The sequence below is a fragment of the Leptonychotes weddellii genome, chromosome 4 (assembly GCF_054177405.1).
Source record: "Leptonychotes weddellii isolate Sample4059 chromosome 4, ASM5417740v2, whole genome shotgun sequence".
NCBI lineage: Eukaryota > Metazoa > Chordata > Mammalia > Carnivora > Phocidae > Leptonychotes > Leptonychotes weddellii.
The window spans coordinates 65275601-65290115 of record NC_138372.1 but is presented as its reverse complement, the minus strand read 5'-3'; the positions used below and the strand labels follow the sequence as shown (position 1 = coordinate 65290115).

General features: G+C 34.2%; 1 protein-coding gene across 5 annotated transcripts in view; it reads left to right on the top strand.

Annotated features, from left to right (window-relative positions):
- Positions 1-14214, top strand: part of SYDE2 (synapse defective Rho GTPase homolog 2) — a 48261-nt gene extending 34047 nt beyond the window's left edge. The window contains exons 5-8 of one of the 5 annotated variants that reach the window (XR_014144931.1): positions 3208-3389; positions 6155-6386; positions 11066-11442; positions 12001-12089. Coding sequence is in view for 4 of the 5 variants with exons in the window: in XM_006740798.3 (XP_006740861.2) it covers positions 3208-3389; positions 6155-6386; positions 12001-12500 (914 nt within the window). In the remaining variant the exon portion in view is untranslated. Of the gene's footprint in view, positions 1-3207; positions 3390-6154; positions 6387-11065; positions 11443-12000 lie in introns of all 5 variants that reach the window. The other 4 variants (XM_081818690.1, XM_081818689.1, XM_006740798.3 and 1 more) reach the window with 4 other exon arrangements.
- The last annotated feature ends 301 nt before the right edge of the window (positions 14215-14515 follow it).

Sequence of the window (14515 nt, the reverse complement as noted above, 5' to 3'; positions counted from 1 at the left end):
CAATCTTTGGCATTCCTTAACTTTATAGATACATCACTGCAATCCTCTGTCTTCACAAGGTGTTCTTTACATCCTCTTCCATCTATGTATATCTATCTCTGTGTCCAGATTCCCCTTTTATAAGAACACCAGTCATATTATATTAGGACCCACCCTAATGACCTCATTTTAATTTGATTATCTCTGTAAATATCCAAACAAGACCACATTCTGAGGTACTGGGGACTAAGAAATATATTTAAGATTTAAATATATTTTCTTTGTGGGAGACATAATTCAACCTATAACAGTACTCTACCCAAATCTCATGAGTTACGAAGTTTTTCCACTGTGGTTGCTTAGGACAGGATTTACTGCCTGCCAGTGTAAGCTCCTGAAATTGTTCCCTCTAATCTTTTTGGGCAGTTCTTTCTCCAGCTTTCATTCGTTTCCTCACCTGCACATGCTGATCAGTGCTCAGATAGAAACTCAGGGGGGTTTGGCAGTATCCAGCCTTTTTTCTGGACAGCTGTCTACTCTCTAATACTGTCCTTCAAGCTCTAGCTGCTTTGCTCTCCTTAGACTTCTAGCTTCCTCTCCTCAACTTAGCTAGACTTACTAGCTACCTGTATTTGCACCTCCTCACTGTGACCTAGAAAGGCTTTCAGGCAGTAAGCTGAGGCAGTTATGGGCACACTGCATTAGTTTTCCATCCCTTAGGGATATCCTTCGTTGCCTGATGTCCAGTGTGTTGAACATAGTTTTGTTTTGTTTCTAGATATTTTATCTGGTGTTGCCAGTTGTTTCAGGCAGGAAGTTAAATTTTGTCCACATTACTCCATGTTGGCTGGAACAACTGGTCTGTTTTTCTAGCCTGTATCTGAGTTCCTGATTGCTACTAGAAAAAAATCACACAAGGGTATATCTTGATACTAGTATAAATTCATGGACTTCAGAATTAACTGGGCTTTCAGTGGTGTCTGCTAATAAATATGTTATCTCTCCAACCCCCCTTCTCTCATTCTCCAGAGTGTCTGTTTACTATTTTCTCACTCCTCAAATCTCACTTTTACCCGTATCACTCTTAGCTGATGACCCTGCCTCCTAACTTCATGGAGGAAATAGAAGCCATCAGAGAGGAACCTCATCTACGTGTGACCCAGCCTGCCAACATGCCTTCTTTGGCATACATCCTTGCCACTTTTCCACTCCCTTTTCTGTAAGAGTATAGAAATTATCTTCCTCACATTTTGGACTAATTTTAATTCCCTCATGTGTTCTCAGGAGTCTCTTCTTCTTTCCTTTTTGGGAATTTTGCTCAACTTATTCCTCTCTCTTGGACCTTGAAAACCATTTTAATATCTTCTTTATATTAGCATTTAAATGTTCAAGTCTCTTTCATCTTAAAAAAAAAAAAAAATCCCTACTTTGATCCTGCTTCTCCCCTTCCCACTCATCTATGGTTATCACCTTCTCTCAAAGACAGATTTCTGAAGCAGATTGCCTATCTTTCTTCTCTTTCTCTAATTCTTTAACATCCATTTACTTCCTAACCAAATGCAACCTGACTTCTGTGTCCTTTATTCCCCTGAAGCTGTGCTTACCAAGGTTGCTGACTTCTTTGTCTGGTGGACATTTTTTGATCCTTGTCTTAAATTATCTCATGTTTCTTATACCTAGTTACAAAAACTGCAACCTTAGAATCACAACAGGAATTTGTTAAAAATACAAGGACATGAGCTCTGACCCCTGGGGATTATGATTTAGTAGGGCTGGCATGGGGCTCTGGAATGTATTTTTTTTTTTTTAAGTTCTACAGGTTATTTCAGTGTGCAGCCAAGTTTGAGAAACACTGTGCTCCATAGTACTTAACATGGTTCTTATCTAACCTGCTTATTGTTGGCTATCAGTTGATACTGTAAACCTTTTCTTGAAACATTCTTTTCTTGACTTCCTTGGCAGTGTACTCGCCAGTCTCCCCTTAGCCTCTTCTTACCACCCATACTTCTTTAGTCCTCTTTGGAAAGTCCTCTTCCTGATGACCCCTTAAAAGCTGGTGTTCTTCAGGGCCTTCTCACATCATCTGCCTCCCTGATCATCTCAGCTATTCCTAAGCTCTGTTATCATCTTTAAGCATTTTTAAGTTGATCATTCTCAGGGTCTCCAACCATCTCTTTCCTGAGCCTCAGATATTTATATCCAGCAACCTTGAATGTCCCATAGATACTTTATGCTGAATATATTCAAAATGAAACTTCTTTCTATCCCCTATTCCCCCCTTTTAAAAGTATAGCACTGCTATCCACCTAGATGCTCAAGCTCCAAACCTAGGAAACATCCTTACCCCTCCTTTTCCCTTGAAATCACAAATGCATTTTAGATTTAGTGATCCTGTTTTGGGAGTTTATTCTATAGACATACCTGCATACATACAACTAATAGTATGCAAGGCTATTCATTGTAGCATGTTTTAGAATAAAAAAAGATTAGAAACAACCCAAGTATTCCATCTGTAGTGACTGCCTAGATAAAATTCTGGAACATTCATACTTTGGAATACTGTGATGTACTCCACTTTTAAAAATCTTATGGCATAGCAGGAAGATGTGATTCTAGTTTATTCAAACAGATACTTTAATCCAGGCTTCTCTTTGGATACAACACCCAAAATCTACAAAGCAATGTAAGGAAGAATACTCAGTTTCTCATCAGTAAATAAACAAATGACAAAACAAGGTCTGCTCTCTTAACAACTTCCAAATATACAATACAGTATTTTTAATTATAGTCACCATGCTGTACATGGGCCATTGTATTCTTTAACTTTCAAAAGTCTAGAAAATCAAGATTCATGTAATTGGAATAATTTATAATTAATATTAGTGTGCCTTGTTTTCTCAACTTTTGTTTCACATGTATTTAAGGAGGGCCAGAATCAAGAGTATATGTACCATGAATTGCTTACTTTATGAATAACAAACCTAATATGTATGATCATTGGAAATTATGTGTGTGCATTTTTAGCATGCTTTCAAAACAAGAAGTCAATTACTGAGGCAATTTATAAGATTACAAAATGCTAGTGTTTTGTTCTAATAGGTTTTTGTTGTTGTTTTTATTATTTTCAGAATATTAAAGTTTGGCTATAACAATACTTTAAAAAAATTCACAGTTTTTTAATTTTATTCTGAAGACCAACTGCTATCTCTCTGTCTTTGTTTTCTAAAGGCGTTCTTAAGGACTATCTAAGAGAACTTCCTTCTCCCCTGATAACAAAGCAGCTTTATGAGGCTGTATTAGACGCAATGGCAAAAAATCCTTTGAAAATGTCATCAAGAGGATGTGAGAATGACCCAAGTGACTCTAAGGACACTGTTGACCTGCTTGATTGTCTTCCTGATATTGAGAAGGTAAACATATGTGGTATACCTTTTTCTCTAAAAGCCAGCTAATGAATATATACTTAGCTCCAGTGCTACAAATAATTTTACAGGTGTTTTGTATTTGTGGCACTATGACTTTAAGCTCTGCCTTTACTAAAGTCTCCTTAAACAACATACATTTAAAAACTGCTTCTTAAACAGAATAAATCTAGATAACAGTTTTATCTTTTCTGTGTATAATTTTAGTTTAGGCACAGGTATCTCCCATACATTTTTTAAAAAGTATGATTACCTTATTATTAAAATAATACATGTTTATTATAGAAAAATTGGGAAGATATAGAAAAGAATGGAAAATTGCAATTATCAATATCCAAAGGCAACAATTAACATATTAGTTTATTTCCTTTTAGTATTTAAAGAATATGGTAACTGTTTCATGTATGTGGCTTAGCCTCAAGACTTAAACAACCCTCACCACCACCATTTCTTCCCTTCTTGCCTCTTCCCATTTGCCGCCTCCTCACAGTCTAAATCTTGAGATCAGTATCTTCAGGCATGCCTGCAGAGCAGATAGTAGGATAGCTGGGTCTGCAGAACAGTCTTAGCCTAACTTTAGCTGTTGTTCCTTAGAACAAAAGGGAGAATAAGGGTGATATGGCTGGGCTTGTCCAGATGAGGCCGACTTTACCTGTATTTTTTATCATGTGAGGGTAGAAAGGGCATATATAGAAATTTTTTAAAAAATATTTTATTTGAGAGAAAGAGAGAGAGAGGGAGAGAGCACAAGGGGGGGAGGGGCAGAGGGAGAGAGAGAAGCAGACTCCCTGCTTAGCGGGGAGCCAAACTTGGGGCTTGAACCTGGGACCCTGGGATCATGACCTCAGCCAAAGGCCCACGCTTAACGACTGAGCCACCCAGGCGCCCAAACATATAGAAATGTTAAGCCCCAAAACTTCATTCACCAGTTTACTGTAGTCTTTTGAACATCCTGTGCTCACTCCAATTAGATTAGCAATTACTACTCCTTTGGGTAGGAAGAGGGGAACAGCTACAAAGAGGTAGGCAGCAGCAGAGGGGTGGGATGAAGGGATAGAGATATTCCTTCTTTGATAAAAGGTAAAATTGTGTCATTTTACTTAATAAGTGAAGAAATGAGTATCCAGGTATTTAAACATTTATCCAAATTATATAGCTTTTTATGAGTGTTGTAGTCTGTTATCTGAATTTAGGCCTTTCAGGCCCTAAAGCTCATACGATTGGCGTCCTTTTTAAAAGGCTTCATAATATCCCATTGAGTGAACTTGACATAATTTGTCACTATTCTCTTTTGTATAATATTTAGGTTTTGAACCTATTTGTATATATTTGTATGCAGAGATTTCTTTTCAGTTAGAATTATGTATTTAGAATAGAATCTCAGAGTGGAATTGTTGATTTAAATGATGTGAACATTTAAAGGTTCTTAATACATCTTCATGTTACTTTTCAAGAGGGGCACAACAATTACATTTTTTAGCTCGTCTTTGTAGACAAAAAAATATTTTTTTATTTTAAGTTGTATTTCTTGGCTCGCAATTGAGATTAAACCTACGATATTTAATCGGAGGTGGTTGTGTGTGTGTGTATGTGTGTTTTCACAGCACAATATGCTGAAACTAGCCTTAAGATGTCAATGAATGTAGGGTCCCACTTATGTTAGGAAATGCATAGTGAATGGAGAAAAGGGACAGATACTTATTACTTACATTGTTTTTATGATTCATATATTTGATTTTTTAATTTCAAAATATCAATTATAGTCTCTGGCTTTCCTTCTCTCTTCATTGCTTTCTTTCACAGCCAAACATTGAAGGAATGTTTATTTCGGCTGTCCTTCTTCTTCACCACACTTGACTACTCAACACATGGTAATCTGGCTTCCCACCCTGCCTCTCTGGACTTGTTTTTGCCAAGGTTTCTAATGACCTTCTGATCACTGAATCCAGTTGTCACTTTTGGCTCTAGAAATATGTCATTTTGATTTTTTTTTAATTTTTAGAATTACAGTTTTATTTATCATTCATCTCTTTAATTATGAAGAAATTATATACTCATTTTATTTGTTAAATGATCATATACCAGTACTTCAAAAACATTTTTTTCCATAATTGCTTGAACCTAAATAACCTTCCACTTCTTGAGCAAACTCCCCTTATTAGTTCCTTCAAGTATTAAAAAGTATTCTTTTTCAACAAATTTTTCTGTTATTTCTAGCCATACTATTCATCATTTGTCTGCTTGAAGTATTTATTAGTTAAGTGCATTGGCCTTTTTCCTAATTTGAATCATGATAGACCGGGTCATGTTTGAAATCGTTAGCTTCCTAGATTTAAGGATGGTAGTCCCCTACTTATGATTACAGGATTTATCTGTGCTTATGAACACTCTTACCTACCATCACAGCCTTTGCGGTTGTCATTTTAGAGGAGGAAAGAGAGGAAAATGTTGATGTATATTTTCACAAGGACTCCAGTTGAAATTTGGAATGCATTCATGAGCCTTTTATAAAGAGTATATATTTTAACCATTTAATGGATCAAATTATGTCATTAGAACCTAAGTGTCCTATGTAATGTTTTTATAAGAAAATATGTTTCAGAGTTCCAAATATCCAACTTGGAAGCAGATCTTTGAAACTACTTTTTAAAAAGTGACAGGATGCCTATCTATATTTTCTGCTATAAATTGTGTCCTTGAATTTGCCCCTGTGTATAACTCTATTAAGTGAAATGTAATTTAATTTAATTTAGGCAACCCTAAAGATGTTGCTGGATCATTTGAAATTGGTGGCTTCTTATCATGAAGTGAATAAGATGACTTGCCAGAATTTGGCCGTGTGCTTTGGACCAGTATTATTAAGTCAGAGGCAAGAGACTTCCACCCATAACAACAGAGTCTTTACTGATTCAGAGGAACTTGCAAGTGCTTTGGATTTTAAAAAACATATTGAAGTTCTTCATTACTTACTTCAACTCTGGCCAGGTAAATGATTCTATGGAAGTATTTTTCTCTTTCAATGATAGGGTGTTTGAATTAGCTAATCATTAAATATGCCCATATATGATTCAAGAAAATCTTTTCTAGATTTTGCTTTTTCAAATAGTTATGAATTGATACCTTTAAATTTCTCCATTTAAATTTTTTGCTTTTGCTGATAATATTGTAGACATATAGATCAATGTACACATTTTGGTCAGATCTGGATTTGTATCCTGGTTGTGTTACTTATTAGCAGTCCGATCTTGGGCAAGTTCTTTAACATCTTAGAGCCTCAATATCATCTTTTGTCATATGGATTTAATAATATGTTTATAGAATTTATAGGAGAATTAAATAAAAAGTTATGTTTGTAAGGTGCTCAGCACAGCTCTTGTCCCATAATAGGTAATCTGTAAATATTAATTTCTTTACCCTTCTCATTTTTAGTTCAACTGGTATGAAGCAGAATTCATTTTTTGCCTTCATTCAATTCTTCTTCCTGACATCTTTACTGTATTCATGGTTGTTCTTCAAATTATCCAGGCTTAACTTGACAATCATCTTTGATCTTTCCATCTTACTTATCCATCCCTTGTTCCAGTCAATAACAAAAAGCTGACAGTTATTTTCCTAATATCTCTCTTATATAGTTTCAGAGCTAAAAGGAATATGTATTTAACTAGATGTTCTATATAGGATGCTGTATTTAAGTTTCAAAATTTTCTTATTCTTTAGTAACTCCCACTCCCCTTCCCTACCCTGCATAATACCAAACATGAAAGTACTTAGGAGCTTTGTGTAGCACACAGTGGTAAAAGTGCTTGGGCCCTGGAGTCAGTCTTGGATTCGGATCCAGATTGTGGCCCAGGCACATATTTAATTCCCCTAAGCCTCAGTATGCTTCTCTATAAATAGTGCCTACCTCAGAGTTGTGAAGATTCTGTAGACAAAGCATCTAAGGCATTGAGCAAAGTGTTTTGCATAAAGTTAGCTCTTTGTTACTCTTTTAAGGATACATATGAGGATAGACCAAAGTACAAAGAAATGCTTCAGTCTTTTAAAATACATCTAATTAATTATAGAAAGTGAATAAAATTTTCAACTTTTAAATTTATAAAGTTAAAAATTTTTGCTTTCTTTCAAACACAGGCTTAAAAACCATTTCTAATTTATATTTTAATTGAATTGGTATATATTATTAATTATTTAAAAATCCTGAATCAAGATGCTCTAATAATTGGTTTGATTTCTGCATTTGGTACCCAACATAAGGGAGCTCTCAGGTTAAAGTTTTAAATGTGTGTTTCCTATAGTTTTTCCTACAACTGCTTTAATTCTAATAAGCATCAGGAATTGGGAAAGGAACCATCTTAATCATTCTAATCACAAATGAAAACTTGCTTACCTGGAGTTTACTATCAGTACTTGATTTCTTTATTATTAATTCTGTATCAGAGGTTAATGTTATTTAAAAATAGCTGCCCCGGAGGACCTGAATAGACATTTTTCCAAAGAAGACATCCAGATGGCCAACAGACACATGAAAAGATGCTCAACATCACTGATCATCAGGGAAATACAATCAAAATCACAGTGATAGATCACTTCATACCTGTCAGAATGACTAATATCAAAAAGATAAGAAATAACAAGCGTTGGCGAAGATGTGGGAAAAAGAGAACCCTTGTGCAGTGTTGGTGGGAATGTAAATGGTGTAGCCACTATGGAAAACAGTATGGAGGATCCTCAAAAAATTAGAAATAGCGTACAATCCAGTAATTCTACTGTGGGGTATTTACCCAAAGAAAATGAACACACGAATTTGAAAAGATATATGCACCCCTGTGTTTATTGCAGCTTTACAGTAGCCAAGATGTAGAAGCAGCCTAAGTGCCCATCAGTAGATGAAAGGATAAATAAGATGTGAAACACACACACACACACACACACACACACACTATGGAATATTAACTCAGCTATTTAAAAAAAGGAGATCTTGCCATTCACAACAACATGGATGGACCAAGAGGGTATCATGTTAAGTGAAATAAGTCAAAGACAAATACCATATAATTTTACTTACATATGGAATCTAAAAAACCAAACGAACCAAACAAAAGCTGGAAATACACTCATAAGTACAAGAGAACAAACTGGTGGTTGCCAGAGAGGAGGTGGGTGGAGGGAGGAGTGAAATAGGTTGAGAGGACTAAAAGATACAGACTTCCAGTTATCAAATCAAATCAAGTCCAGCAGATGAAAAGGACAGCATAGGGAATATAGTGAACGTTATTGTAATAATGTCGGTGACAGATGGTACCTACGCCAATTGTGGTGAGCATTGTGTAATGTGGAGAGTTGTTGATTCACTATGTTTACACCTGAAAGTGATACAACCATATGTCAGCTGTACTTCAATCAAAAAAAAAAAAAACCTGCCCCCTTTTCTAATAACCTGTATTTTTCTTTAGGTATAGTACCTCAGATAAAGGGCAGAAAGATAGGGAGAATAAATACCAGTTAATTTGGCCCTCTAAATCATTTGCTTTTAGATTCAGGGAAAGGCAGACATCAAGCAGAAGCAGTGCAGTTACCATGACTGAGAAAATTGGTAGTGATACAGAGAACGGGCCACAGCATATGAATTTGGTGAATGCCCGTCTCTGTGCATCAGGTAGAAGGGTTTGACCCTCCTTGCTACATGCATATCTTACTTATTTTTCTTTTTGTGGAATTTCCCCTACTCCGGAGGTAAAAAGACTTGGTTCCACCCTTCCCGCTACTGCCTTTGTTTTTTACTTTAATTTTTGTATTATTATTATTATTTTTTTTAAATTTGGGGCAATGTTAAAATTTGCTTTAAGCTTTCCATTTGAAAAATCGTATCTGCAAAGTGATCAGTTAGAGTCCTAGCATATTGGAACTGGAAGGTAAAAATCATCCTGCCAGTGGCATTTCAGATTGTCCTCTGCCAAGCCCTAAGGTTCTTTGGAAGCAGCTTTGGAGCCAGACTGGCAACAGGTGAGGGAACAAAATGTCAACACACTTCCCTTTGATCAAAATAGTCTTCATCTTTTTTATGTATTGGATTTTTACAAAATTGTTGCTTTTTAAAAATGGTTTTGCTGTTTTAAGAAGAATATTGAAATTTACTTTCTCTTTACAGATGGGGAAATAGCTTTAGAGAGAGTGTAACTCCTAGACCAGCTGTTTGCTGTATCACATTTTCTATGATGAGTAAATTTGGGGCAGATTTCTTGGGGAAAAGCTATAATTTTTTTCTTATTTCTTTTTGTTTCATTTTTCTCACTAGACTAAGCCTTATGAGGTCAGGGATTATATTTTGCTTACCCTTATGCACCCAAGTTCTAAGACAGTGCTTGGCATTAACTAGGCACTTGATATATTCTGTTAAATAAGGCAATTATACTATATATAAAAGGCTAATAAAGTGGTGATTAAAATATAAATCCATCAGTAGAACAAGATAAGAAAATTAAGTTTCTTAGTACTTATCATTACATTTTGAAACATTTTCAGCAAACAGATTGCATTTTAAATTTTATTCTGTTGCAGTTGGCCAGTCATAGTGCTGGGAAAACCAGAACTTTCCTTTTGGGGTTAAAATTAGCCATTTTCTCTGCATTTTTTATAGGAAACAACTCCACCATCAGTAGTTTAAAAAGTCAGTGAAGTTGATTTTTCATGAATTGAATTTTTAGTCTAAAAGATATAAAATATTATAATTGCTTTCTTAAATATTTTCCAAGAAAATATACAAAAATCATGTTTGAATAGGGATTTAGTTAAACAACTTTAAGTAATTGGCAACAAAATAAATCTGGGTTTTGCAGGTGAATGTCAGGGCACAACAAGATAAGCTCAACCCACAGTCAGAAACGTTTTACTTTGGGGTGCCTGGCTGGCTTAGTTGGTAAAACATGCAACTCTTGGGGTTATGAGTTTAAGTCCCATGTTGCCAAGCGTAGAGCTTACTTAAAAAAAAAAAAAAAGTTTTACTTTGGACCACAAACCAGATGACTTCAAGGTTAGCAAAGTCCTGTAATGAAAACAACAGTCATGACACTTAAGCACTAAGAACAGGAATAGCACAGAAAATGAGGGAGAAAGGCAAGGAGACTTATTGGGTATTAGCAGGTAGAGGAGAAAAAGGAGTTTGAATAATTAAACAGTGGAAAAAATTCAGATATTCATTCTGTAATTGCATCAATTAAATAATAAAACAGTGGAAAAAATTCAGATATTCATTCTGTAATTGCATCAATTAATGGCATGGGGCATTCTATATTAATACTGCTATTAAAGACCAATTTAAATATCAGACCTTTATTTTCCAGAAAATTTTTGATCAAGAGATTTTAGCTATTCATAATTATATATACTGGTCATCATAAAAATATGGACAAATGGAAATGTTAAAAACATACCTATATATAGTTATCAAGTATTTTAATAAAATCTAAGTAAAAAAAATTATGTGATCTGGAAAATGTTGTTAAGATCACTGTAAGTCTGGAAAACTAGAACTATATACATGTTTGTATTACTTTTCAATTATCTTATTTTCTATAGTAGGAAACAAGCATTCATTATATGCTGGAGTGTGAAAAGTGGGTGTGTTACTACTGATAATATATTCACACTGATAATATGTATCATAGTGAAAGAAAGAGTAAATGGAGAGGCATTTATTAATGGAGACTGAACAAGCAGAAAGAGAAAGGTATTATGGACAGTTTTTAAAAGCTATGCCCCAACGTTTAAGTCCGTTTTATATACAGAAGGAACCTTAGACAAATGTTTTGTCCAATATTCACAAAAAAGGTAAGCAGTAAAGCCTTGGTTTGTCATGATGTGTATATCATAGTAATCTGTATGGCCAGCACAATGTATACTCTTAGAAGAAATTAATCTTAATATGAAGAATGTTATTTGAGATTGTTAGATACCTAACCAGAATGGGAAAATAAAATATCTGTACTGTTTTCAGGCAATAAATGAAGACTATTAGTAGCTAATGCTGTGTAATCAAACTCAGGTAACAAGTGGTCAAGTCTAGTATTTGCATTTTATCAAAGTGAAATTTGGGCTGCTTAGTAAAAAAAATTATGACACTGCTGCTAATAGAATTGCAAAAACACAAAGGTTAGAGTGAGCACTTTAGATGCCTTTGCCTCATTTAGACGTTTGCAGAAGAAGGAACTTTTTGTTTTGTTTTGTTTGTACACCAACATGCCTTGCCTGCTTTTTTACTGTAGCTTTTAATTTAGAAGAAGCTACCAGCTTAGCTACTCTTTGAATTATAGCTAGATAATAATTAACTTGCACCAAAAGTTAATCAAATTCAGAAATTTGTTTGGGGATGTTATGATATGGCATGAATTAGCACCATTGAACATTCTACTAGCTTCTGTCCCTAATCTTGATTATTTCTGGTGATAGAAAAAAGTAATTATGGAATGCTTTATTTTTTAATAGTGTGCATGTTTTGTTTTAATGCATGTTTGTAGTTGATTATTAAATGGCTTATCTTTGCTCTGGTTTTTTAAGGCCAGTTGGATGGCCGTGACTAAGCAAATTTATTGTTTGTTTCTAGTGCAACGTTTAACTGTCAAAGAATCAACAGACAACTTGTTTCCAGAGCAGAAGTCTTCTCTAAATTATTTGAGGAGGAAGAAAGAACGACCTTGCATGTTAAATTTGAGTGGTACTGATTCATCAAGAATACTTAGACCAAGGCAAACCAGATTAGACAGTCCAGTTAGCAATCGTTATGCAGGAGACTGGAGCAGCTGTGGAGAAAACTACTTTTTAAAGACAAAAGAAAATTTTAATGATGTAGATTATGATGATGTCCCCTCAGAAGATAGAGACAATGGAGAAAATTGTAGCAAAATGTATGGACCAGATATAATGATTGAACAGCCAGTACCCATGTCCAAAGAGTACACATTTCAGACATACTTGACAATGCAGACAATTGAGTCTACAGTGGATCGAAAAGTCAATCTTAAAGACCTACAAGAAAGCATTGATACTTTGATTGGAAATCTGGAGCGTGAACTCAACAAAAACAAGCTTAATATGAGTGTTTGAGATTGAGAGTTTTAATTTGCTTTTTTGTAATGTTTTAAATTTCACATCAGTCTTTCGCTTTCTTATACCGCTCACAGTGATGGTTTTATTTTTTTACTCTTGAAAATTCCATTAATTTCTAGTAAGTTCATGTGATTCAATTAAAAACACTATTCATTAAGTTTTTACGTATCTTCATTAGAAAATTTTTCTTGGGGCACAGATAACTTCGACTTGTGGATCTTTTAACAAATACGGCCCATTCTATGGAGATAACTTCTAAATGCACTTATAAGGTTCAGATAAGTTATTAGCCCCTCATGGTTTTTGTACATTACAGGAACTGCTCTTTTGGAGCTGGAACAGATGTTTCTTAAAGAAGAACGTGGCAGCTGCTCTGTCCGGTTTGCAGTGAGTCCACATACTCTGCAACATCATTTGATCATATTTCATTTGCAATGCAAATGCTGCTATAAAAACCTTTTTATAAATAAAAGTAAAATTATACAGATATTAATGTATTCTGTATTAACATTCAGTAATTATTTAAGCTTATAAAAATTAAATATTTTTATAATCCTGAAAATGTGTCTATTTATAAGTGCATATATGGATAGATATTAGAATGGGGGAGGCATTGGCTGCAGAATCACATGTATCTTTAAAGCATATATGTCGTGAGGCCAAAATTATTAGCTTAAAATGTCTTTTTCAGGGAAAGAACATTTAAGTTAAAGGAGTTCTGTAGAAACACTTGAACCAAAACACTAGAAGCATCTGAATAGAAATAATAGACTTTCTTTTTTTTGATTCATAGAAAGTCACAATATCCCTAGTGAGAAGTCATCTTTTAAATTGAAATCCTCTAATTTCTTAAGGGATTAAGAGCCCAGATTTCTGTACTAGTGATTTACATTAAAAAAAAATCTTCACCTGTTCTATGCATTTTTATGTTCTGCTTTTTAAAACAAAGTAATTATACTTTAAACGTATTTATTTGTAGTAGTACATTGATAACATTGACTTTATAATTACCTTCATTTGTTTCTAAAGAAATCTTGCCAACATACTCCATGTTACTGATTTTGAAAAATTAACTCATTTTGGCTAAGTATATCTACAAGATAGTCACTATAGCAATCACAGCAGTGTTTGAAAAATGTAAATTTAGAAGACTTTTTTATTAAATTGGAATGTATTTTTTTAAATTTTTATACCCACAGAACATGTAATTTTAAAATTATAAAATTTGAATCAACAACTTAAAGATGTAGCAAGCCAATAGAAAACGGACTTCTTGATGTTTTTCTAAATATTGAAGTATTTAACTATTTCTACGTAATATACATTGATAAACAGAACACCTTGTTATTTAATTTGAAAACTCAATTGTTAAAAAGCCAGATAAATAACTATTTTTATATGAAAATTTAATTTTTTAAAGCTTTGTATAACAATTCCGAAGAATACCAAAAGAATATGTGACAGAGATATATATTGAGTAAACAGTCAAAAGAAATGTGCTTTAAATGTTTTTGTTTGGGGCGCCTGGGTGGCTCAGTCGTTAAGCATCTGCCTTCAGCTCAGGTCATGATCCCAGGGTTCTGGGATCAAGCCCCACATCGGGCTCCCTGCTCAGCGGGAAGCCTGCTTCTCCCTCTCCCACTCCCTCTGTTTGTGTTGCCTCTCTCGCTGTGTCTCTGTCAAAATAAATAAATAAAATCTTTTCAAAAAATGTTTTTGTTTGCTATATCATGTATATTGTATGAATTGAATACGTTGTTTCAGAAATGTAAAAGTTTTATTAAAGTATTATAACCTTGGTGTCATGCTATTAATTATCATAATGATTTTAAGGATTACTTAATGTCATTCTTTGTCTTCTCAAACAAAAGTGTTAGAGTATTGGACAATCGAATGTTATCCATAAATAGATGTAACGATATTTTTTGGTCCAGAATTGAATTATCCAGAATCTGAAATACTTTAAAGGCCAGAGGTATTTTGTTATATAATTTTGGATGGAAATAGTTTAA